At 30.7% G+C, this 26,924-nt stretch overlaps 2 protein-coding genes across 3 annotated transcripts; both read left to right on the top strand.

Annotated features, from left to right (window-relative positions):
- The first annotated feature begins 1,854 nt into the window (after positions 1-1,854).
- Positions 1,855-12,498, top strand: LOC139508166 (golgin subfamily A member 1-like). Its single transcript, XM_071295915.1, has 6 exons — positions 1,855-1,964; positions 2,683-2,792; positions 3,225-3,315; positions 4,420-4,494; positions 5,567-5,664; positions 12,355-12,498. The coding sequence occupies exons 1-6, from the start codon at positions 1,883-1,885 to the stop codon at positions 12,496-12,498; spliced, it is 600 nt and encodes a 199-aa protein (XP_071152016.1). The 5' UTR covers positions 1,855-1,882.
- A 683-nt stretch (positions 12,499-13,181) lies between these two features.
- On the top strand, positions 13,182-26,742 carry LOC139508165 (golgin subfamily A member 1-like). Of its 2 annotated transcripts, none has more exons than XM_071295914.1 (8): positions 13,182-13,313; positions 14,097-14,208; positions 18,080-18,175; positions 18,954-19,082; positions 19,528-19,623; positions 20,122-20,217; positions 20,965-21,057; positions 21,324-21,461. In XM_071295914.1, the coding sequence occupies exons 1-7, from the start codon at positions 13,270-13,272 to the stop codon at positions 20,986-20,988; spliced, it is 597 nt and encodes a 198-aa protein (XP_071152015.1). In that variant the 5' UTR covers positions 13,182-13,269; the 3' UTR covers positions 20,989-21,057; positions 21,324-21,461. The 2 variants fall into 2 exon arrangements, with proteins under 2 accessions (XP_071152015.1, XP_071152014.1); XM_071295913.1 differs by lacking the exons at positions 13,182-13,313; positions 14,097-14,208; positions 18,080-18,175; positions 18,954-19,082 and adding exons at positions 22,675-22,770; positions 23,880-23,969; positions 25,533-25,635; positions 26,365-26,742 and having other exon boundaries at positions 19,579-19,623; positions 21,324-21,476.
- The last annotated feature ends 182 nt before the right edge of the window (positions 26,743-26,924 follow it).

Consider the following 26,924-nt stretch of genomic DNA (forward strand, 5'->3'; position numbering starts at 1 on the left):
GAACTTGTTTTAAACTGTTGCATCGCATTTACTTCAGAAATTTCCCTACCATTTTCCTTAAAATCGATCTTGAGCAATAAAAGGATGGCAACAGTTTAAAAATGAAATGATTTTAATGACTCAAAACGATAAATTTCTCAAACTTCGCTTACATTTCTTTCCATTTTGAAGAGAAAAATATAACCGGATGTTTTACGACAATAGTAAAACGACCAATTCCAGACTCATTTCCGGGGTTAGTTTTGTTTATCAAATTCACAGGAAATCGTTGGCTTTTTAACTGTTTTACCTTTAATAGTGTTTGAATATTAATTATAATAGCTGGACTTGTTTAATTTAGCATGAAATCATTTTGAATTTACGATTAAGTGTCTAATTTTCGGAAGAGCATTTCAAGCATGTGTATTATTAAACAAAGCACGTGTGTTTGTAGTGAAACAATATTTTGTTCTACGTAAATTAATTTAATTTTAATTTAATTTTAAATCAGAATTGACAATTGTCTTAGCTGAGAAAAATAATTAAATAATGCAGACAGTTGTTATGAACTTTTAATTTCTTTAAAATATTAGTTCTGAGCTTGTGATCAATAGAAAATTTAATTAAAAACACAGGTAAAGAGATTAGCGATCATTAGCCAAAATTGCCCGAGGCATTACTATAGTTATTAGGAGGGCCCTCAGGATTATAACACTTTACTGGAGTGGCAGTTTTATAACAGGAAAAGGATAACAAACAAAATATAAGTTCTAAATGGCAATTTAGACAATGTTAGAAACTCGATCTCGACGAAATGACATTAAATGACCGAAATTGTTTCTGTAAAAAAATAAAATTTGTCCTAAATCCCAATTACTCATTTAGGACAAAATACTTTCAGTTTAGGTCAAGACTGGCATATATGACTGTTTCCGGACCCTTGGTCAGACATCTAGTGCAGGTTTGCAATTTTAAAATATATTTAGTTCTGAAATTTATGCAATCTATTTTATTTTTGACCTGACCTTTTCCCTTTAACAGCAACATATTTCCGGTCATAAAAGAGACTTTTAAATGAGGAATAAATACCAGCAAAAACAAACCCTACTTTATTACCCTATCAACATAAGTTTTCATTGGGAGGCATGCCTCAAAACCCTTCTAGTTGATTTTGCTAGAATTAGGTGATTGATGAAATTTTCTTGGATTACATGTAGTTAAAACATTTTTGTAAAAATCTAATGACATGTTACTTGCTAGTCCATAGGACTAGTGGCTTATAATGATTTTTGGATCAGATAGTTTGGTATAAAATTGATTTATGACATGTGATTACATAACTAATCTAGAGTTTGTTTTATAAGGAGGGACACTTTCAGGCATGCTATGATATATATTCTTAGAATACAGCAAATGATTTTTCCAGCACTATCACCCTTTAATTTATGTTTTTTGGGGACCAGGGAGAGGGAGTGGAGATATACAATGTAGGAAACAGCTTGTCTGAAAACATTACCATGCGAAGGAATTTGTATTTTGTTTATCCAGATACAATGTATAGAAACTTAGAATGTTTTACCCTTTTCATAACAACTTCTTTTTCTTGTTTACATCTACAAATGTACAAGAAACTTTGTACATTGTGAGATCCCTGTATGAAGATGTGTAAATCAATTTAGCTTTTGATACTGTAATTATGCCCCTAACAACATATACATTTTTACATAACTGACCTTGTCATCACAATTCTTGCACCATTGTTTATGGTATCAAAATAAAACTTCAATCCACAATGCAAGGTATATTAGTGCAGCTTAGTGGACAGTTTTAAATGTAGTTTATACATTTAATAATTACACTATATGCATTTCATCTCTTTTTGTAGCCATATACACATTTAGCAATGTTTGCCAAATTGAAAAAGAAAATAGAAGAGCAGGATGGAGGTGCTGGAGATGGAAACAGAACATTAAGTCCTCTAAAAGGTAAACAGAATTATTCAAACAATGTTGTACATGTAAATCTTCTTGCTCATTGCATTGAAAGTCACAAAATGTCTCTCCTTCTTTAATGGGGCATTACATACAGTATGTAGTTGCAAAATTCATATACACTGATTATCATCAAAATATTATGAAGTGCTTCACTAAATGTAACAATCATTCACAGATATAGTAAAATGCAAGTGGAGGATCCAGAAATTTTTATAAGTCTAATTAGTGAATGAAAAATTTCTTTGGAGATTACAGAAATTACAGAAATTATCATGTCCTCACTATTACATAAAGATGATAAATTCAGAGGGAAGCAAGCCTGTGCACATTTTCAATGACAATTTTATGTTGAAAAATATTTCAAGAAACTGATTATGACAAAATATTGATTACTACCTAGGAGTATGTAAAGGATTTGTTCTGGACTATTCTTATTATATCATACAAGTCTATTTAATCTCCAGAGTAGTGTCAAGTCCTAGGATCCTGAAACAGACAAAGTCTGACATGACATAAACTCAAACCTGTTTGACCAAAATTACAGAATGGGAATAGGTCTCAAAATTTTCTGATCAAAGATTATGTCATTTCATTGAGATTGTGGTGTTCTGTCAAAGGCAGTTATTGCTTGCCAATGAATTACATTTACTATTGAATAAAATATTGTTATGCCTTTACAAATACTTTTTTTTTCCATATCAATTTGTAGGAACCTCATCAGTGCAAAGTCCTTCATGGAAAGATCATCGTGGATATGAATCCGATAGTTCTAGTTCTGCTTTACAGTCTCCTACACCGTTTGGTGCTTCACGAGAAGATGTGAGTATAGATTATATCGATTTGTATGAAAAGGCTAAAACAAATAATGCATGTGTTTCCGCTTACAATCTGAAAAAAAAACAGGGTTGGTAGGTAGACAATTTCATTTTATTTTACAATCATTTTTTAGCTGGTTACTTCCAGGGAATCAGTCTGATTTTAACAGTGCTTGTTCTAGAATGTGTCAGGGTGGGCACTAAAAAATAAGTGTAGGTAGGGTTAGCGCTAGTGTATTTTTTTGTTTGGCTTAAGGTGCATTCGTTGATGTTTTGCAAGAGGTGATTAACTACAAAATGACAAAACATTAGTCTACACTCCTGCAAAAAAAATGTTTCAGTTATATAATAATATTCTATAACTAGACTTCACTAAAGCAAATTGTTATAAACATGTACAGAAAGTAGAATGTAGTTATATTGCTTTTGCTTCTAGCTTCGAGATCCAGGTGGTTCAAGAGAAGAAGTTCTTGCATCCTTGCTAAAAAGAACAGAACAATGTAAAAAATTTGAAGGAAAAATAACTGGTAAGAAATAAACTACGTATATATTAAGATAATAATTTATGCATTAGTTTTTAACCAAGATGTAGGAAATGGAAATTCTTTTTTTATGTATAGTACCAATTCTCTCTACATAACTTCAATTAAATTTTAATTTTAGTATATTATATGTTATAGAGAGCATTAGTTTTAAAAGAAATGCATGATTTACTATGTACCAAATATGCAATTTGCCTAAAATATTGAATATCAAATAAAACGTAATACATGTACAGAAAAAATAAAAGGAGCATTGTCACCCTCCATGAGATGGTACAAGAAAATATTTAAGGAAGGACTGTAATATTTTTTCTATCTATGAAGAAATAACATAAAAAAATTTGGTGCACACTGTATAACGTGCGCAGCGGGTTATTTAACAGTGTACATTTTTTATGTTAATTTGAATAGACAGACAAAATATTACAGTCATTTCTTAGAATTTAATTCTAAATTCCATTTTAAACCGCAGAAAACCTGTTAAAGTGTTGATGACGTCACAGTCACATAACTAAATTATGTCTATGGGCTGATAACAAAATAACATCAGCCAATCAGAAGACATGTTACATCCAAAATTAAATTATTATTAAATATTCCTGTATGATAAGTTTATTTTATATCTTATTTTATTGGTTAACATCATGGCGACCAATAAGTTTATACATAAACAGTACAAACTCATTTTGTGATTTGAGGTGTGAAAATTCATGCAAGGAAATACTTTTTCACACTTTTTATGCCCCCACCATAGCAGAGGGAGAATTTGATTTTACTCTTGTCTGTCTGTACGTCCCAAAGTTGGTTTCCATTCTCAAACTTTAGTTTGCCTCAACTAAATGTTACAAAACTTATACAAAATGCTTATTACCACAAAACACAAATCAAGTTTAAATTTTGGTGGCATCATTTTAATGGTTCTAGAGATATGATTCTTTACAAATGGAAAAAATAATTGTTTTGTAGAGATTGCAGTGTTTGCATGCATAAAAAAAAATGAAACAATTATTAGAAATTATTTTATCTTTTTTACTGCTTTTTCATACATTTGTATATGTTTATGAATTTAGCAAATGCTTTCTTTTGAAGAATATGCTGCAATAATAAAGGAGAAAAACAAAAATATAGAAAGACTAGAATCATCATTACAGAGTCAAGAAGCAGGTTAATTATTTACTTCATTCGATTTTTACTTTTGGTTTTTGTATGCATATTATTGAGGATTCATTATAATTCAAACCAATTTTGTTGATTTTCGTGGTAACAGGTTAACCACCAATTCAAATGTTCACCAAATTACAGAGTTTCTATAGTCTTTGTATGCAGAGATTGGCAAAACCACAAAATCAAATAACTATGAAAATGCAAGTTTTCCTCAAGCCTCTAAAATTGATACCCACAAAAATAAATAAATCCACAGTATACTGCGGATTCATTTATTTTCGTGGGTATCAATTTTTCGTGGATTGTGGAATCCTTGCACTTTCCTGGATATGTGATTTTGTGGTTCTGGCAAAGTCTGAATACACTTTTATAGAAATTTATATTTTGTTGAACATTTAAATTTGTGGTTCACCTGTACCCACGAAACCCAAGAAAATTGGCATCTGATGAATAATAATGAATCCACGGTACTATAAATAAGAGGACATAGTAATCCAGTTTTTCTGACCATATTTTGCATGTTGTTACTCATCAACAACATTGACCAACTTTCACTTCAATCATGACACTCAATATAATTGGACCTGAATTGTTGTGTATAAAAAAGATTGGAATTTTTAAAGATTTTTCTACTTAAAGCATTTGGCTGAATGTTAAAAAAAATTGATTGGTATTTGTAAATCCCTACTACAGGCCTGAGTACTGGAGGATGTATCAAAAAAAATTCTACCACCACAGGAAGTGACCAGATACATTCTTACCACCAGGGGATATGATGAAAAAAGTTTATACTGACAATTCTTCAACTGAAAGACCAAATATACAAACATGTCAAAGTTTTCATTCACTTCGCTTTGCTGATTTTGCATTTGACATTTAATGGGGTAAAATAAATAAAGATCTGTAACAGATAAATAAATCCAAGTGACTAAAAAAAGAAAGTTGAGGTATATCATGGAATTAAATGATTTTAAATTTTGAATAAAAGAATAAATGTTTCAAAAAGATCTAACTCTATTAATTAACCTGCATATGTAGCAGAAATAAACAAACTTTTCATTTGAACTTTCAGGTCATGAACAGAAGATAAATGAATTAAAGGAGCAAAATCAGATGAACCAATCAAAGATGGCTGAAACGTTTTCATTTTCTTTAAAGAAGAAAGATGAGGTAAGTTAGGGAATTGCACCTTCCACTAGAGGAGGTAAGTTGTTAGGGATTTGCACCTTCCACTAGGGGAGGTAAGTTGTTAGAGAATTGCACCTTCCCCTAGGGGAGGTAAGTTGTTAGAGAATTGCACCTTCCACTAGGAAATGTCTGTTACAGCATGCAATTACTGACATTTTGTGTTGCTCTATGCCTGTTGATCAATGTAATTTTCAGTGTTATCCTTTCATGGCATTCATATTCAAAATACATCTTTCCCTCAGTTGTAAAATAGAATTTAAAAGGTTTTTATACGACCGCAAAAATTTTAATTTTTTGGTCGTATATTGCTATCACGTTGGCGTCGTCGTCCTGCGTCGTCGTCGTCCGAATACTTTTAGTTTTCGCACTCTAACTTTAGTAAAAGTGAATAGAAATCAATGAAATTTTAACACAAGGTTTAATTTATGACCACAAAAGGAAGGTTGGGATTGATTTTGGGAGTTTTGGTCCCAACATTTTAGGCATTAGGGGCCAAAAAGGGCCCAAATAAGCATTTTCTTGGTTTTCGCACTATAACTTTAGTTTAAGTGAATAGAAATCTATGAAATTTTGACACAAGGTTTATGACCACAAAAGGAAGGTTGGGATTGATTTTGGAAGTTTTGGTTCCAACAGTTTAGGAATTAAGGGCCAAAAAAGGGCCCAAATAAGCATTATTCTTGGTTTTCGCATTATTCTTGGTTTTCGCACAATAACTTTAGTATAAGTAAATTGAAATCTATGAAATTTTGACACAAGGTTTATGACCACAAAAGGAAGTTAGGGATTGATTTTTAAAGCAATTGCTTTTATGCTATCGCGTATGGCCATCTTTGTGACCCAGATCAGAGACTCCGCCCATATCAAGCCATAGTATTTTGTTAAACAGGCTCCTGGTCTGTCATTCTTTAACACCTATGTATGTTTTCTAATGCAATATATAGCTTGAAACTTTAAAAAAACGTTAGTGGATTTAAGAAGTTTCAGAATATGTTCTCGTAGATGTATTTTTGTATTTAAAGGGTCAACCGTTTGACTATCAAATAACATAGAAGTCCAGTGAAAAAAAGTACATTTTTATAACTGCGATTCCGTTTTCCGCCGTTCGTACGATGTTTCAACAAAATATGGATTCATTTCAGTTGTTGATTTAGTATTGAAAATTTAACTGAATTATCTCCTATTAAATACGGTTTTATATGTTTAATTTGTGTTTCTTTAAGAGGTCAGGTGCTCTTGTTCATTCATAAAATTATCGTTCATTCATACATTTATCGTAAAATCAAAATCACTACACAGGTTAATGCGTAGTGTCAAATGATTACCTGTAATCTAAAAATAGACAAACTTTCTTTGCGCAAATAATTTAGCGGAACGAAACCCTTGTTGAAAACAAATAACAATAAGTTCGTTTTCCTTTTCTGTCAAACTCCGTAATATTTATCGATCACCTTACTAATGAAATGGACCCGTCCAAACGTAGTAGATGCCAAGTCGGTCCAGATGAAGAGATATTTCAATTTGGAATTTTCTAGTTACATAGATTGAAAAAAAGTATGTCTTTTTAAATATCATGATCAAAACTGGGAATGCATAACAAATGTCAGATGAAACCATTATCCTCGTCTTTTCAGTGAACAAGTCTACTACGTTTGTTGACACTCGACGGTCCACCGTGTTAGCAATTTTATTTCACATGTTTTCGAAATATTGAAGATCATTTTTCGCAATGTTTCCTGAAAATTGATAAATGTCAAAGCAACGTAGAGCTGTTTGTTCTTGTTCGTATAAAAAAAATTGAGAATGGAAATGGGGAATGTGTCAAAGAGACAACAACCCGACCATAGAAAAACATACAACAGCAGAAGGTCACCAACAGGTCTTCAATGCAGCGAAAAATTCCCGTCCCCGGAGGCGTCCTTCAACTGGCCCTAAACAATACATCAGTGATAACGATTTAATGTCATGTTTGTCTGTGATGCCCCCCCCCCCCCCCCCCCCCCCCTTTTCGGGATTGCATGAGAATTATAGTTATCTCTTACCCACATGCACTTGTTTCTATCCATAGGAAGGTCGGCTATCCATATAAAACTATTTTGGATAGAAACAAGTGCCTGTGCTCGTACCGCATCAGAAGGACATACATGTATATCAACTGAGCAATAATGTTTGGAACTTAGTTTTAAAAATGATGACAAAGTACCATTATGAAAATATTTTTATTAAGCTGAAATATATATTTATTCTTTACATGTTTATGTCTTGTAAGATATTTTATTTCTTTCCCGTTTTTTATACAACCGCAAAATTTGAAAAAATTTTCGTCGTACATGTATATTGCTATCACGTTGGCGGTCGTCGTCGTCGTCCGAATACTTTTAGTTTTCGCACTCTAACTTTAGTAAAAGTGAATAGAAATCTATGAAATTTTAACACAAGGTTTATGACCACAAAAGGAAGGTTGGGATTGTTTTTGGGAGTTTTAGTCCCAACATTTTAGGAATTAGGGGCCAAAAAGGGCCCAAATAAGCATTTTCTTGGTTTTCGCACTATAACTTTAGTTTAAGTAAATAGAAATCTATGAAATTTTGACATAAGGTTTATGACCACAAAAGAAAGGTTGGGGTTGATTTTGGGAGTTTTGGTTCCAACAGTTTAGGAATAAGGGGCCAAAAAAGGGCCCAAATAAGCATTATTCTTGGTTTTCGCACAATAACTTTAGTTTAAGTAAATAGAAATCAATGAAATTTAAACACAATGTTTATGACCACAAAAGGAAGGTTGGTATTGATTTTGGGAGTTAAGGTCCCAACAGTTTAGGAATTAGGGGCCAAAAAGGGACCCAAATAAGCATTTTTCTTGGTTTTCGCACCATAACTTTAGTATAAGTAAATAGAAATCTATGAAATTTAAACACAAGGTTTATGACCATAAAAGGAAGGTTGGTATTGATTTTGGGAGTTTTGGTCCCAACAGTTTAGGAATAAAGGGCCCAAAGGGTCCAGATTTAAACTTTGTTTGATTTTATCAAAAATTGAATAATTGGGGTTCTTTGATATGCCGAATCTAACTGTGTATGTAGATTCTTAATTTTTGGTCCCGTTTTCAAATTGGTCTACATTAAGGTCCAAAGGGTCCAAAATTAAACTTAGTTTGATTTTAACAAAAATTGAATCCTTGGGGTTCTTTGATATGCTGAATCTAAAAATGTACTTAGATTTTTTATTATTGGCCCAGTTTTCAAGTTGGTCCAAATCGGGGTCCAAAATTAAACTTTGTTTGATTTCATCAAAAATTGAATAATTGGGGTTCTTTGATATGCCAAATCTAACTGTGTATGTAGATTCTTAATTGTTGGTCCCGTTTTAAAATTGGTTTACATTAACGTCCAAAGGGTCCAAAATTAAACTAAGTTTGATTTTAACAAAAATTTAATTCTTGGGCCTCTTTGATATGCTGAATCTAAACATGTACTTAGATTTTTGATTATGGGCCCAGTTTTCAAGTTGGTCCAAATCGGGATCCAAAATTATTATATTAAGTATTGTGCAATAGCAAGAAATTTTCAATTGCACAGTATTCAGCAATAGCAAGAAATCTTCAATTGCACAGTATTGTGCAATAGCAAGAAATCTTCAATTGCACAGTATTGTGCAATAGCAAATATTTTCAATTGCACAGTATTGCACAATAGCAAGAAATATCTAATTGCACAATATTGTGCAATAGCAAGAAATTCCAATTGGATTTCAATTGGAGTTATCTTTCTTTGTCCAGAATAGTAGTTGAATCAACTTAAATCATTGTTTTATACAATATACAATGTATATTCACTTTTACTACCAACTGATAGATTAAAACAATCTTTACCATTCAGTGATAACAAGCACTTTTTTTACATTTTAATATTTTATGATGTATTTAAATGAGTAGTTATTGTTGCAAACTTCATTAGAAATTTGAATTGAGATCAGTTTTGAAATAAGGGAAAGGGGGATGTGAAAAAAAAATTGGAGGGTCAATTTTTTTCATTTCAGATTTCATAAATAAAAAGAAAATTTCTTCAAACATTTTTTTGAGAGGATTAATATTCAACAGCATAGTGAATTGCTCAAAGGCAAACATTTTTTTTTAAGTTCATTAGACCACATTCATTCTGTGCCAGAAACCTATGCTGTGTCAACTATTTAATCACAATCCAAATTTAGAGCTGAATCCAGCTTGAATGTTGTGTCCATACTTGCCCCAACCGTTCAGGGTTCAACCTCTGCGGTCGTATAAAGCTGCGCCCTGCGGAGCATCTGGTTAACATTTGCGTCTGGAAAGTTGAAATGTTTTAACTTAATCATTTGTGTAAATGGTTAAATATAAATTGATAATGAAAATTGTTAAAATTAAATCAATAAAGGAAATTATTGCCCAGTTACAAACACTACCAGGGGATAATCCTTGATGATTTCTTTTTGAGTTATATGTTTCAGCACATGTATATTTGACCCCAACTTTAGCCTGGTAAACGTGTTGTCTCCTTGTGAAATATAAAACATATTAGAAATGACTTTCTGCTAAAGTCTTTTATTTATATAAAGTTAAAACCTTCTTGCTTCTAACTAGACAACACTCATGTCAGGTTTAATTATTATATATATGTGGATGAAAAATAAAAGTCCCCAAACATTAACATGACAGCAATTGCTTTTACAGCCTTTAAGGCTTTGATTGGAGTTGAGGTCACAACAGTTTATGAATTAGGGGCCAAAAAGGGGCCCAAATAAGCATTATTTTTGGTTTTTGCACCATAACTTTAGTATAAGTAAGTAGAAATTTATGAAATTTAAACACAAGGTTTATGACCATAAAAGGAAGGTTGGTTTGATTTTTGGAGTTTTGGTCCTAACAGTTTAGGAATAAGGGGCCCAAAGGGTCCAAAATTGAACTTTGTGTGATTTCATCAAAAATTGAATAATTGGGGTTCTTTGATATGCCGAATCTAACTATGTATGTAGATTCTTAATTTTTGGTCCCGTTTTCAAATTGGTCTACATTAAGGTCCAAAGGGTCCAAAATTAATCTTAGTTTGATTTTAACAAAAATTGAATCCTTGGGGTTCTTTGATATGCTGAATTTAAAAATGTACTTAGATTTTTAATTATTGGCCTAGTTTTCAAGTTGGTCCAAATGGGGGTCCAAATTAAACTTTGTTTGATTTTCATCAAAAATTGAATAAATGGGTTCTTTGATATGCCAATCTAACTGTGTATGTAGATTCTTAATTTTTGGTCCAGTTTTCAAATTGGTCTACATTAAGGTCCAAAGGGTCCAAAATTAAACTAAGATTTTAACAAAAATTAAATTCTTGGGCTTATTTGATATGCTTTATCTAAATATGTACTTTTATTTTTGATTATGGCCCAGTTTTCAAGTTGGTCCAAATCAGGAATCCATATCAAGTATTGTGCAATAGCAAGAAATTTTCAATTGCACAGTATTGCACAATAGCAAGAAATATCTAATTGCACAATATTGTGCAATAGCAATTAATTTTCAATTGGAGTTATCTTTCTTTGTATAGAATAGTAGTTGATAATATATGTTGGAAATTTGCCAGACATGACTATGATGTCATTTTCTATTTTTATTTGCCAATAACTTTATGTAAATAACTTCATTGGAAATTTGCCAATATAAAATGTTGCTGATGAAGCTTTTTTTCCTTATCTTATCTAAAATGTTTTTAGATCATGTATGTTGGACATTTGCCAGACATGACTATGACGTCATTTTCTATTTTTATTTGCCAATAACTTTATGTAAATAACTTCATTGGAAATTTGCCAATATAAAATGTTGCTGATGAAGTTTTTTTTATTGTTTTATACAATAAACAATGTATATTCACTTTTACTACCAACCAATCTTTACCATTCAGTGATAACAAGCACTTTATTTTACATTTTAATATTTTATGATGTATTTAAAAGAGTAGTTATTGTTGCAAACTCCATTAGAAATTTGAATTGATATCAGTTTTAGAAAAAGGGAAACAGGGATGTGAAAAAAAAGGGGGGGTTAAATTTTTCTCATTTCAGATTTCATAAATAAAAAGAAAATTTCTTCAAACATTTTTTTGAGAGGATTAATATTCAACAGCATAGTGAATTGCTCAAAGGCAAAAAAAAACTTTTAAGTTCATTAGACCACATTCATTCTGTGTCAGAAACCTATGCTGTGTCAACTATTTAATTTTAGATTTAAAAAGTTTGAAGAAGAAATCTTTAATTGATTTGTAAAATCTTGACATTTGTTTTGTGTAAAAAAAAAAACCATGTAATGTCAAAAATTTTATCACAATCCAAATTCAGAGCTGTATCACGCTTGAATGTTTTGTCCATACTTGCCCCAACTGTTCAGGGTTCGACCTCTGCGGTCGTATAAAGCTGCGCCCTGCAGAGCACCTGGTTTGTTGTTGTTTCAAACAAATCTAACTCTATCGATTAACCATCAATCTGCATTTCAATTAATTGCTGAAAAACAAAACAAATGTCTTCAATGGAAGACTCACACCAAAGTTACACCTATACCTGCAACAATATGAAAAGCTTTATTTCAAGTTACCTCCAGATATATCAGTTCAACTCTTTCCAAATGTTTAATTCATGAATTTCTGTGTAGGAAAAAGACGAGTTATGGGCAAAAATAACAGAATATGAAGAATACAAAGATAAATTGTATAAACAAGAGGAGGAAAAAGAAGAACTTCAAGGACTGGCATCACAAGAGCTGGCCAAGATTAAACATTTGGGTAAATACTCTTAACAATGTTAATCTCTGTAGTAGAAAGACTCTGCCAGAAAGGAATAAAATATAGAGGTTACTTGATATGTCACTAAGATAAATACTAAATGTTGAATATTCTGATTACAAAAAATGCATGGCCCATTAATTACTACAGGAAATGTGAAGAATCTTTCCATAGGAATTAATAGAAATGATTTTGAAATCAAAATAATTTATTAAATCAGAAGATTACTTGTACAGTGTACTTCATGGATTAGGAGTTTTGTAGATAATCTGTAGGTAATAGAAGAAGATCAATTCCTTGTCAAAAAGTCAGAAATCAAAACCATTTTTATTTGTATGAATATGTTGTGCAATCATTCTAAAAGAAATTAAGTCTGTTAAACCTAGAAATAAAGATGACTCACAATAAGACATTGAGGACTCTGTACTGTATCATAACTTAACAAGCAGAAACTAAATATTTTGTGCAAAAAAAAAGCCATTTTAGCTTTATAATGTCATGTTTGTGCATTCCTGTTGCCTAGTCTCTTTTAAAACAATTGTTGTATGTAAGTAAATACAGTATTTGGGTTTTGTAGCTCTGTTGTTTTGTTTCTAAACTTCTTTATTGTTATTCACAGCTTTTTCTTATTATAAACTATTCATTAACAAATATTTAGATTGTATGCTATTTGTGTTCTAGCTCTTGAATACTGAAGAAGAATTGACAAGAGTTAAAAATGAGTTAAGGAGACCCAATCTTGTTTAGATGTAGCAGAGAGCACTGTCAAAGATTTAGAAAACAAAATGACAGATCTGGAGGAAGATAGAAAACATGCAACACTTCAAAGGTTTGCTTATTTACAGTCATGCATAATGCAGAAAAAAACATTTATTTAATGAATGACTGTAATATTTTTTCTGTCTATGGAGAAATAACATAAAAAATGTGGTGCACACTGAATAACATGCGTAGCGGGTTATTTAACAGTGTGCACCACATTATTTATGTCATTTCTTATAACTTAATTCTAAATTCCATTTTAAACCGTAGAAAACCATGGAAAAAACGTTGATGATGTCACGGTCACATGGCTAAATTATGTCTATGAGTTCATAACAAAATAACGTCAGCCAATCAGAATAATTAAATTATTAATCTATAAAGTCCTTTATCTATATAACATAGGTATATATAAAAAATGACAACAACACTTTAGAAATGACACACTTTTCTGGATTTATCTTCATCAAGTATGCTAAAAGCCAAATATTTTAAATCTAAGGAAGTATAAGAACTGAAACAGTTGAAAAGCTCTATGACCAAAAAAGACCCCAAAAAATAGCCAAATCCATCTATTATATATATTTTCACCTCTTTTGTATGTTTAATTCACTTATGAAATTGGGTTATATCGTGCAAATATTGATGATGTAAAATTTAAAAACACACACAGGAAAATCAAGTTTATAAACACACAAGTAAGAAATGAAAATATTATATATATTTTTTTAGTAGAAATATGCTAAATATGTCCAAAATATAAAGAAACTGAAATGATTTTTATTCTGGGACTTCCATGTAAAAGATACGGTAATATTTTGTTGAATATGTTCATACTGATTTTTTTCAGTGATAAACTAACAGAGGAAAACAGAATTTTGTCAAAGATGATAAGCAGTCTATCTAAAGAGAAAGAAAAATTAAAAGAAGAAAGTGATTTAAACCAGAAAGTATTAAATGAGGTATGACAATAACATTAACTTGGCTGTTAGATTAACCCTTTCAACGCTACACAAAAAATAGAAAAATGGCTGCTGCTGCATTTTCAGGTAATTAACAGGTTAAAGGTGTAATTTATTACATTTGCGTTGAAATTTGAATAAAAACTACTTTTAGTCTTCATCTATTTTTGTTGTTTTATCTGCCATATAATAAAGAAGACAACAATTGCTCGATTCCGTAGCGTATTGCACCATACACAACGTATTATGTAATTGTGGCACAAATCAGTGGCTCCGTCCTCAAAATTTTCAGTCAACCTCTGTTTTTCCCCCTTTTTCTACGTCTTGTAATGATCGATCAAATCATATTTCCTGCACCAATTGAATGTAATAAACATATTGAGATAACAAGAAACCTTTTTACTCATCCTCGTTGTCAGTTTTGCCATAGAAATGCTGAAATATTTCCATATTTACAGCTTCATTTCCAATTTTCACCATTTGCATTTGTCAAAATATTTGTTTTTATTTTCTGTCAATTATCCTTCTGCTGCATGATTTTACAATAAAAATTGCCGGGATTTCAAGCACAAATGAGACCTTGTATATCCTCGATTCATACAAGGAAAAATTAGAGAGGACCGAATGAAAATCGAATGGTTTAAGAGTCCTTATGAAAAATCCATTGTCATCGCGGCATATGCCGTGAATAGCAGTGGCGGACGGCGTATGTCATCGCAGCATATGCCATGTATAGCGTTGAAAGGGTTACGGTAAAATATTTTGTACAAGAAACTGATATAGAATGTTTGTACCTTATCTAATTTGTTAGACTCATACATATAGAAATCATAACACAAGCAAATAAAGTTAAAGGAACATATACATTAGACTGAAAATGGATCCATTAGCTAAATACCAAAATCATTGACAGTACAGCATTTTCTGGGGAAATTAACATCACAAAGCCATTATCTTCATGTCACATATATAATATAAAGAAAAATACATGGCAAAATCTGTATCATATGCCGTATCATCCTGAGATACCAATATCAGCCGAGGGCCTTTAGGCACAAGGGATGATATTGGTTGAGGGTGATAAGGCATGTGATACGGATTTTGCCATGTTTTATACCTTTATTATATATTTCAACAGGAGAGTATATATGAACTACTTCCCTAGCACCTGGATTACCCTCAGTTCTACTTTTATCTTGTTTTAAAGCTTTAAAAGAACTACTAAATTACTCATCCTGCACCTGGATTACCTTACAATTTGCGTGCTGTTGTTTTAATATTATTTTTATACGACCGCAAATTTTGAAAAAATTTTCGTCGTATATTGCTATCACGTTGGCGTCTGCGTCGTCGTCGTCGTCGTCGTCGTCGTCGTCGTCGTCGTCGTCGTCGTCGTCCGTCGTCGAATACTTTTAGTTTTCGCACTCTAACTTTAGTAAAAGTGAATAGAAATCTATGAAATTTTAACACAAGGTTTATGACCATAAAAGGAAGGGTGGTATTGATTTTGGGAGTTTTGGTCCCAACATTTTAGGAATAAGGGGCCAAAAAGGGCCCAAATAAGCATTTTCTTGGTTTTCGCACCATAACTTTAGTTTAAGTTAATAGAAATCTATGAAATTTTGACACAAGGTTTATGACCACAAAAGAAAGATTGGGATTGATTTTGGGAGTTTTGGTTTCAATAGTTTAGGAATAAGGGGCCAATAAAGGGCCCAAATAAGGCATTTTTCTTGGTTTTTGCACAATAACCTTAGGTTAAGTAAATGGAAATCTATGAAATTTAAACACAATGTTATGACCACAAAAGGAAGGTTGGTATTTATTTTGGGAGTTTAGGACCCAACAGATTAGGAATTAGGGGCCAAAAAGGGACCCAAATAAGCATTTTTCTTGGTTTTCGCACTATAATGTTAGTATAAGTAAATACAAATCTATGAAATTTAAACACAAGGCTTATGACCATAAAAGGAAGGTTGGTATTGATTTTGGGAGTTTTGGTCCCAACAGTTTAGGAAAAAGGGGCCCAAAGGGTCCAAAATTAAACTTTGTTTGATTCTCATCAAAATTGAATAATTGGGGTTCTTTGATATGCCGAATCTAACTGTATATGTAGATTCTCAACTTTTGGTCCCGTTTTCAAATTGGTCTACATTAAGGTCCAAAGGGTCCAAAATTAAACTTAGTTTGATTTTGACAAAAAATGATCGGTTGGGTTCTTGATATGTTGAATCTAAAAATGTACTTAGATTCTTGATTATTGAAGTTTTTTTGGTCCAGTTTTCAAATTGGTCTACATTAAGGTCCAAAGGGTCCAAAATTAAACTTTGTTTTGATTTCATCAAAAATTGAATCCTTGGGGTTCTTTGATATGCCAAATCTAACTGTGTATGTAGATTCTTCATTTTTGGTCCTGTTTTCAAATTTCAAATTCTACATTAAAGTCCAAAGGGTCCAAAATTAAACTAAGTTGATTTTAACAAAAATTGAATTCTTGGGCCTCTTTGATATGCTGAATCTAACATGTACTTAGATTTTTGATTATGGGCCCAGTTTTTAAGTTGGTCCAAATCAGGATCTAAAATTATTATATTAAGTATTGTGCAATAGCAAGTCTTTTCAATTGCACAGTATTGTGCAATGGCAAGAAATATCTAATTGCACAATATTGTGAAATAGCAAATTTTTTTTTAATTAGAGTTATCTTTCTTTGTCCAGAATAGTAAGCAAGAAATATCCTATTTGTGCAATAGCAAGAATTTTTTTTAATTGGAGTTATCTTTCTTTGTCCAGAATCAACTTAAATCTTTGTTATATACAATATACAATGTATATACACTTTTTACTACCAACTGATAAATTTAAATAATCTTTACCATTCAGTGATAACAAGCAGTTTTTTTACATCTTAATATTTTATGATGTATTTAAATGAGTAGTTATTGTTGCAAACTCCATTAGAAATTTGAATTGATATCAGTTTTGAAAAAGGGAAACGGGGATGTGAAAAAAAAGGGGGGGGTTAAATTTTTCTCATTTCAGATTTCTAATAAATAAAGAAAATTTCTTCAAACATTTTTTTGAGAGGATTAATATTCAACAGCATAGTGATTTGCTCAAAGGCAAAAAAAACCTTTTAAGTTCATTAGACCACATTCATTCTGTGTCAGAAACCTATGCTGTGTCAACTATTTAATTTAGATTTAAAAAGTTTGAAGAAGAAATCTTTAATTGATTTGTAAAATCTTGGCATTTGTTTTGTGTAAAAAAAAACCATGTAATGTCAAAAATTTGATCACAATCCAAATTCAGAGCTGTATCATGCTTGAATGTTTTGTCCATACTTGCCCCAACTGTTCAAGGGTTCGACCTCTGCGGTCGTATAAAGCTGCGCCCTGCGGAGCACCTGGTTTTATTGTAACTGTGTGTGTGTTTTGTATGGTATTTCATTGAGTTCTGTAAGTTGCAATTCAAGTGACACAAATTATGAAAACTTGACGTTTGTAAAGTCACATGCAAAACACTGACGTCATTCAATTAAATTGCGTCACGCCAGCAAAACCCATTTTAAGGATAAACATTTCTTGAGAAGCTTGCATAAATTAAACAGTCTTCATGTAAAAATGAAGAAAAAAAATTAGTAGGGGTGTGATCAAATATTCAAAACTACTGTATTAACTTCTAAATATATGATAAATATTTAAAATCTTATATTTATTGTAAGCTAGGAGTTTACTAAATGAGTCTGATGAAACTTACCACTTGTGTAATTGTAAAAATATATAGAAGATAAAATTTGAATTTATTCAAACTTATCCTATGTTATTAGGACTACATGTACATAGTTCACAATTATATGATATTTTTGCAGAAGTGTGCAGTTTTATCAACAGTAGAAGAAAAGAAAATAGATATAGAAAATCAACATCAAACTCTGCAATATAATTATGATACTCATAAAACTAAGGTAATATAGATTTACTTAGAGAAAGAAGCTAATGATAGAACATATATTTTGAATATTCAGCGACTACTTCTTGTTTAGGTATTCATTTATTTGTAAATAAACTAAATTGTAAAGAAAGGCATGCTTGCCATTGATTTATGGTAAACATACTTCAAATAACAATTCATTTCCCCACAAACTATGAAAATTAACACACATGTTATAATGTTTTTACAACTGTATATTATAAGAATATAGAATTAAGGTACAACTAAGTGTCTATCTAGGCAGCATTTGCTTATATTCAAGAATAAAAGTCACCAATATAATGACAAAGAACAATTTACTCATTAATCTTCTCTACAAATATTGACACTTCTTCAGTATTTTAACTTTAGTGAAAGGTTGCCAGGTTAATTGAACTCTAATGAACTCAAGGATATAAAAACTGTTATTATTATATAATTTAATTTTGGAAGTAACGTGTCTTCTGATTGGCTGACGTTATTTTGTTATCAGCTCATAGACATAATTTAGTCATGTGACCGTGACGTCATCAATGTTTTTTCATGGTTTTCTACGGTTTAAAAGGAATTTAGAATTAAATCATAAGAAATGACTGTTATATTTTTTCTGTCTATTCGAAATAACATAAAAAAACAACCTGCTATACGGGTTATTCAGTGTGCACCAAATGTTTTATGTTATTTCTTCATAGACAGAAAAAATATTACAGTCATTCCTAAAGTATCCATATTTGACCAAAAGAAATCATTCAGAATACAATTCTATTTTTCAGACAAATAAACTTATAGAGGAAAAAGATGAACATATAGAACAGTTAAAAGAAAGAATACATGTACTAGAACAGAGGTTTCAGGGCCAGGGTTTATCAGGAGACGACAGGGTATCAGCTTTAGAATCAGAGGTCAGTACATATACATGAAGTGTCAGGTTCTGTAAACTGAAACTGTAAAATATCAAATGCAACTCACAATTGAGATTTTTTTGACAGAATAATTTTAGTACGGTCAATATAATTGACATCACTACTGTTTAGGTAAAGACTTTTCTAAGAGCTGATATTATTAAAAAAAAAAAAATTTATTCATCAAGGACAGGCAATTTACATATATTATCTATAGTGGCACATAATAGAGCAAGCAAGAAAAATAAGCATTATCAAGCAAATGAGAGTAAACAAAAATAGAAATAATAATACGATATGATATGTCATTTCAGATGTCATACATTTTTAGAAGTAAACACATTTATTGTTTACGTCTTATAAGAATTTATTTATGAATGAAAAGCTACCATCTCCTAGAGTAGCAAAAAGTTATAAATCACTTAGAGTTTTCTTATTATTTTAGAGAGACTGTTTAGAGAAAAAATTGGAGGAATGTAGAGAACAACTCTCAGAAATTAAATCAACTTGGAGTGATAAAATATCCCATTTGGAGGAACAGGTATGGTGTAAAGAAATACTTATATAATAAAATTGTGTTTGCTGCTAAACCTCACAGTATCAAGTCAATAAGGCATGTTTAAATTATTCTCATTATAAGTAGACTGAAATCTAGGGCATAAAACCACTAGAAAAAAATAGATCCATGCTTTTGTATTTCAGCAAGGAATTTTGTCTGTCTTTTACATATGATTGATATTGTGACCAGTTTTATTATAATATTCTGACATGATATTCTTAAGAACATATGATACAGAGGAGATCTCACTTGGATTTTTCCTTAAATCCTGACACAATGTCAATTTTGATATGCACTCTCTGTAAATGAACAAATATATACCTTCATGGTTTACTTTTGAGTTATGTCAGTTTGATCATGACTTGTAATAGATTAAATAAGATTCACCTAAAAAAAACAAACTTAAAAAAAAAAAACTCATCTATGAAATTACATAATTATGACAATAATTAAAATAATTAAAGTATTATTTTTTGTTAGATTTCCCATCTTAATGCCAAAATGGTTGAAGACAGTGATGAACTTTCTAGAAGTGAGCAGAATGCAGAAAGTACTAGAGAGAGTTATCAGTCACAAGTAAGATTCAATAAACATTAATTGTGCAACAACACAACAAAAACATTTTGAAAACACATATTGTAGTATAAGGTCTACAGAGGAGTGAAATTTCAGGATTAATTTTACATGTAAACTATTGTTTCTTATTTGATGGTGACATCAGGGTATTTCATTTCAATCATTGCGACCCAAGTAATGATATAAGTTTTTATATATTCAAACAATTTAAGAAAAATGTTACATCTTGTTTGAATTTAGTTTATAATTCTTTTGATTTCTACAGCTGCAATATACCCTTTTTGCACTCATGCAGCTTAAATCATACCTAAGTCAATCAATAAATTTCAAAATATATATATAATGGATGGTTTATATAAGTAAATTAAGTATAAAACAATTCAACAAGACCAGCCATTCTTCATTTGAATATCTATAATTTTTCTAGCTTTTAAGATAAATTCTCTTCATTTATACATTTATTTATTATAGAGCATAAATAAAAGAAGTTGTGGGGTTTATTAAGAAATTTCAAATAAGAATTTAACGGCTGTTATTACTGAAATATTAAATTTGTACATTAGCTAATAATTATACTAGATGTAGGTTTCATTATAATAAGTTATTTTAATTGACTAACACCAAGCTTCCACGATTCATACAAAATGTAATATGGTCAACACATTAACAGCCCAATAATTTTTTTAAATGAACAAACTATCATGACATTCTAAATTTTTCTCATCATATTTTATTTATTATTTATAGCTATCTCAGTTACAAAAAAACTAGAAGATGCTGAACATAGATGTGAAGCAAACTGGGATCTCTCAACAAAAAGAAAAACAGTTTGAGAAAGAGGTACACCTTAAGAGATATTTGTAACATTAACTAATGTCCTGTCAAGATATCAGAACCAATATTTATGTTGCACAGTACATCGCGTTGCTTGAGAACGATGAGAAACTTTATTTGAGAGGTTCAAGAAACATGGATCATACACTGAAAATCTTTCAGAATTTTCACATACACTATAGAATACCGTTTAAGTTGATTTTGTAAATAAGTCTTTGCCTTTCATTAGTTATTGAATTATGTTTGTAAACTATAATACATATATTTTTTAGAAACACAATTTGGAAACAGAACTGAATAAACAACACTTTGAAAAGATGGATTTAGAAACTCAACTTGTGTCTAAAATTACCTCCCTTGAATCACAGTTAATGTCTGAAAAACAGGCAAAAGAACATGAAAAATTACTACTGGAGCAAAAAATAGTAAGAAATAATCATAGGACTGTTCATTATTAAAATTCTTTAATTTTATGACATAATGTAAAGATTTTCTACACTTTTCAGACATTTCATTTTTTGTCCATGAAGATCTGTACAGTTTATTTTTAAAATGAGTGAATTGTCTGAAATTGTCTTAACAGATCTAGATTGATATCAGTCAAATGTCTGAATGTTAATGAATATTAAAATAAGAAAAGTATCAGAAAAACGTACAAAACTATTTGTTTATATAAATTAAACCAGTTGAAGTGGTACATAATGTCCAGTGACGTGTGGTCCATTTTGGAAAAGATACTGACATTTCATTACTAACTTTTACTTTCACTTTCATTTTAATGTTGTCAAACCAATAATTGTGACCTTATGTCTTGTTTACCTTTTTTGTTACCCCCTCCTTTCCTGAATTTGAGCCTCCCAATGGAGTTTTTGATTACTTGTCTTAACTCATTGCTGCGAGAGGATATGGAAATACTGGGCGTCCGTCCGTCTAGTCTTGTTAGCGCTGTCATTTGTACAATTCTTGCCAGAATTTTGTGAAACTTATATCATCATGCAGCAATGTCTTTCACACATGCGAGTATAAATCCTGATCAAATATTTTTAACCAATATATGCCCCTTGGAAATATAAATTATAAATGCAAATCTCATTGTATTTGTTTGGAAGCTTTTTCTCTCGAGATATAAATTTAAAAAAAGAAAAAGTGCTTGTTTAGTTTTTGCCCTCTTGTACATAAAAATGTATCTTGGATGCGGGGACATTGGATCTCTGATCTTTTATTGAAAACAACATTAATATTTGTACCTAGATGGAAAAGGGTATACGTGAGTCCTGGAATAAAAACACTACATTACAAATAGAGTCGTCGTCTTTCGTGCCAAAGAAAATGATATTGGATATGATGTTTCAGATTTTTTATCCATATTGTTTACATAAAGGAAAAACCACGCATACGGCTTCGAAATGATTGGAAGCTATTCTCATATTCTCATATAAATTCGGATACCATTATGTGTATATGCTGTCAACTGTCATTAAATAATTATTAAAAAATTTTTTTTTTTTGGTCAAATTGATGTGGATGCTTCAGCATCTGAGCATGCATGCAAGCTACGCCACTGATTGTAGTAGTTTTATATATCCAGATATAAATTCTTGTCTTATGTCTTTGTTTCTGTAGGAACAGTTGGAAAAGCAAGAAAATGATTATCTGGAAAAAGCAGCAAAGCTTGAAGAACAAGTTATGCAGTTAGAAAAGAACAGAGATGTTCTGGAGGTCAGCGTTCAGTTATTTAAGTTTTTGTAAACATACTCTGTATCTCATTTAGAATTTAATATAAAGTCATCTTAGATTTGAATAACTATAGCCACTAAATAAACATAAAGAAAAGTAAGATAAGGAGTACATAGAGATTAATACATGGCCTTTTCCATATCAGCCTGGGTATCATCCCGAGACCCCCATATCAGCCCGAGACGGAGTCAAGGTGCTGTCAGATATGGGTCGAGGGATGATACCCAGGCTGATATGGAAAAGGACATGTATTAATCACTTTATCATATACTTCCGACAGTAGTTTTATGTAAGGCAAATAAACAAATGCAATAAAACAGTCAAAAACTTTATAAAGAAAATAAATTATGAATCAAATATACTATAATTGTCCAACAACAGCATCACTACCTCCTTATATATGTATGGTAACATTTCCTATAGAGGCATTTTGAAGCATGAAAATTTGGAAAAGTTTTATGATCATTACTAATCCATGTTTGTTGTACTATAAATGATTCATAATTGTCAATGGCATTTGTTAGCAAGTACTAAACTATCCCCGTAAAAGTTCCCTTAAATTTTGACGTCGTCATAAAAAAACATCTGACGTCATAATGGAAAAGTAAACAACCGATACCAGAAACACCGGAAGTAACTTGCACGAGAGGCACTATTATGGGTTTTGTGCACGACATGCACATGATATGGGTTACCAGCCCGGGTGGGAAATTATGGCTTGTGTACTTCCGCTCATTACACATATGCAAAAGCTATCATAACAATGCTAAGTATATGATAAATGATTATAATACAGTAACACAATGATGCATAAGACTGAAATGACATATAGAGATAATCATGACTGCGACATGAGGTCTTTAACAATAGATATATTTGTTTTGTTGCCAAGCTCTAAATTTCAAAGAAGAGAATTAAATTGTGAATGAATTTTAAAACTATGTAATAGCTGCTGTCAAAATTGATTTGACTAAAAACATAAAAATATAACTAAAAACATAAGTATAAACAACCACTGACAAAATTCCAAAATCACAGTAATCAGACTATAATTATGCATAATTTTGACAACTTGTTATCTTTATTATTAGAATGAAAAGTACAGTTTATCAAATGATGAATTAGAATTAAAGAAGAAAGTATCTGAGATGGAGAATACAGAAACAGAGTTGAGGAGTAAGGTAAACATCTAGTGAAGCTCATCATATATATATATGTAGGTCTTGGAACTGTGATGATACTCAGAACAGCAATGGTAACACTGTAGTGTGATGATTTGACGCTGAATTGGGTTTTTGATCATGCTGAAGTAAAGTAAAGTAAAGTTATCTTTATTTAAAGTCAGGTTGCATATATACACAATAACAATGAACATGAGCTCTTAAGAGCTCTTTAAACCGACTGATATTAATAAACAAAACATACATGTAATAACATCAGACACACATACAATACAAACATACAGACAGACAGACAACACATATATGTATTAATACATAGATAGCACACGCAGAATAAAAGCTAAGCAAGATATATATTTAAACAAATGTCAAATATCAGCACATAGTAGCACATAGTATTTATATTGGAGTAGCACATGCAAAATTAAACACTATAAGCACAAACAAAAGACTGCATGCAGCTATAACAAAGGTAATGCATAAGCAAAATAATAAATAGCGAAATAAAAAAATAAAAATAACTGCAAAAGGATAAAACATAAAAAAAAACAAAAAAAACAGCAGGTTTCGAGATCAAGTTTTTGGGCAGCAAGTAAATACATTATTTACTAGAAGTGTGATGGTGGCATTGTGACGCTACTTTGTTCATTGCTATGCTGAAGTGCAATGAAATACATCAACTATATGTCAACTGTTTTCATTATCACATGTCCATGTAGTCTATGAATATAAAATAAATATTTTATAATTGTATTATTTGATGAGGTACCAAAAATAATTCTTTAATAGCAATGAAAAAATTAAATATATTAGTTTATATTTATGCAATTGTTATCCTGTTATATTTTGAACATTTATTAAAAGATATGTTAAATAATATCCTAAAATGGTTATACTAAATTCAATTCACATTGTCAGTAAGTAAGGATTCATTCACCATTTTTAGATATTTCTGTCAAATAACATAATATTATGGTCTTTTGACATCTTTTGACATCTTTTGACATCTATTATCTGATGTAGGCACTAATGAATATGGAAACAAATGATTATCAATGTTGAGAAATGTTTATTGAACATTTCAAATATTTGGCCTCAATATGTAAACAATATTACAAATATATGGAATTTAGTTGAAATGAAAAATCACTGAATGATTTTTAAGTGAAACTTACTGGGTGTTACTTTTTAGCTGATAAGCCAAGCAATATGCCTGACAGATGCATTTCACATTGCATTCTATAGGAAAATATTCTTCTCAAGATCTGCTCACTGAAACTGAATAGGATGTTTAGTGTTTTTTTTATGACAGTGTAACTGTTAACTGACAGAGTATTAATCCTTTCATTTTGTTAGACTAATTCATATGAATGCTTCTCTGCACTTCATTTTAAATTGAACAAGGGAAACATTTAGAAAAATGTTTGATTGAAGTTTCAGTATATCTAACTTTTAAAGATAAAAGATGGTGAAATTTTTAGATTTCAATCAATTTATCAATTATCGGCTACTTGTTTTTACAAAGCATTATAAGTAAATTATAATTTAGATTTTTTATCTAAGATTTCAGATCATGAAAATAAATTAACTCAGTCATCTAAGCAGTTGGAAGAACTGGAACAGTTTCTAAAGAGCAAAGAATCAGAGCTTCATGAATGCATTGCAGGTAATGACAGATATAAGAATATACATGTCATATGGTTTAACTTACAACAGAAAAGGAGAGGTGGAAAAGGGGGAATGCAATGTCTTTACTTTGATTGTTATATATATATATATTGTGTCTAAAAGTTTTAGTTTTTATGTTGTGCACCTAAGCTTTGTAATGCATTGTGGGCGTTAAACACAGAAATAAAAATACTTTTATAAAGAAAACCTTTACTACATTGAAATAAAGAGAGAAAGTGGTTCTTTTTGGTGGTAATGATAAGGTCCATTTATTCTTCAAGTTCATTATCTTACCTTTGATAAATAACAGTTTTTATGTTGTTATCCCGTGCTTTAATGATAAGTGCTTATTTCAATATTTGCCTTGCCTTGCCAAAGTCAAGAAGGGGAGACTTAGGCTTGCTCTTACCAGTAACATCAACAAAGGCAACAATTTGACAATGTTGTTAATTAGTCAGTTTAAAGGTAACCACCAATGGTAAGTTACTAATATTTAGTTTGCAGTTGTATTTGCATTGACACATTCATAGAAGATTGTACTGCTACACACTCTCAGTAATGGAGTATTCTTGATAATTGTAGTTTAAGTTAAAATTTGTTGATAATTGTAGTTTAAGTTAAAATTTGTTGATAATTGTAGTTTAAGTTAAAATTTGTTGATAATTGTAGTTAAGTTAAAATTTGTTGATAATTGTAGTTTAAGTTAAAATTTGCATATTTTTTTCAGAAAAAGATGAGTTGTTAGTAAGAAATGCTGAGTTATCACAGAAAAATTTATCTGTTCAGAGCAGCTCAGATAGTATTATTAACCAGCTTAAATCAGAAATAAAAGACCAAGATGATCACATAGATAATTTAAAACAATCCCATGATTCATTGCAAGAGAATGTTGATGTCCATGAAAAAAAGGTAAGATCAAACAGTGACAGTGTTGGATGTTATCAACATAACTTAGTGATCTACCTTTAGCAAGTGTTTGAATAGTTTTATAGCATAAGGGTCGGTTGAACTTTGATGTCAGTCATTTTATATTAGGTTTTAAAAAAATATGTTCTCCACAGAACTTTCTGGTCTAATATAGATGTAAGAAGATGTGGTATGAGCGCTAATGAGACAACTCTCTGTCCAAGTCACATTTAGTAAAAGTAAAGAATGTATCATACCAGTAACTGTTATTTGATTTGCTATGAAATATTGGTAATCATGTACACCAGATTATGATAAATGCATAAAACAAATTCATGTTCTTAAATTTTTAAAGTGACAGTAGTTTCAAATTAAGTTTGC

This window comes from Mytilus edulis, unplaced genomic scaffold (genome assembly GCF_963676685.1).
Source record: "Mytilus edulis unplaced genomic scaffold, xbMytEdul2.2 SCAFFOLD_1201, whole genome shotgun sequence".
NCBI lineage: Eukaryota > Metazoa > Mollusca > Bivalvia > Mytilida > Mytilidae > Mytilus > Mytilus edulis.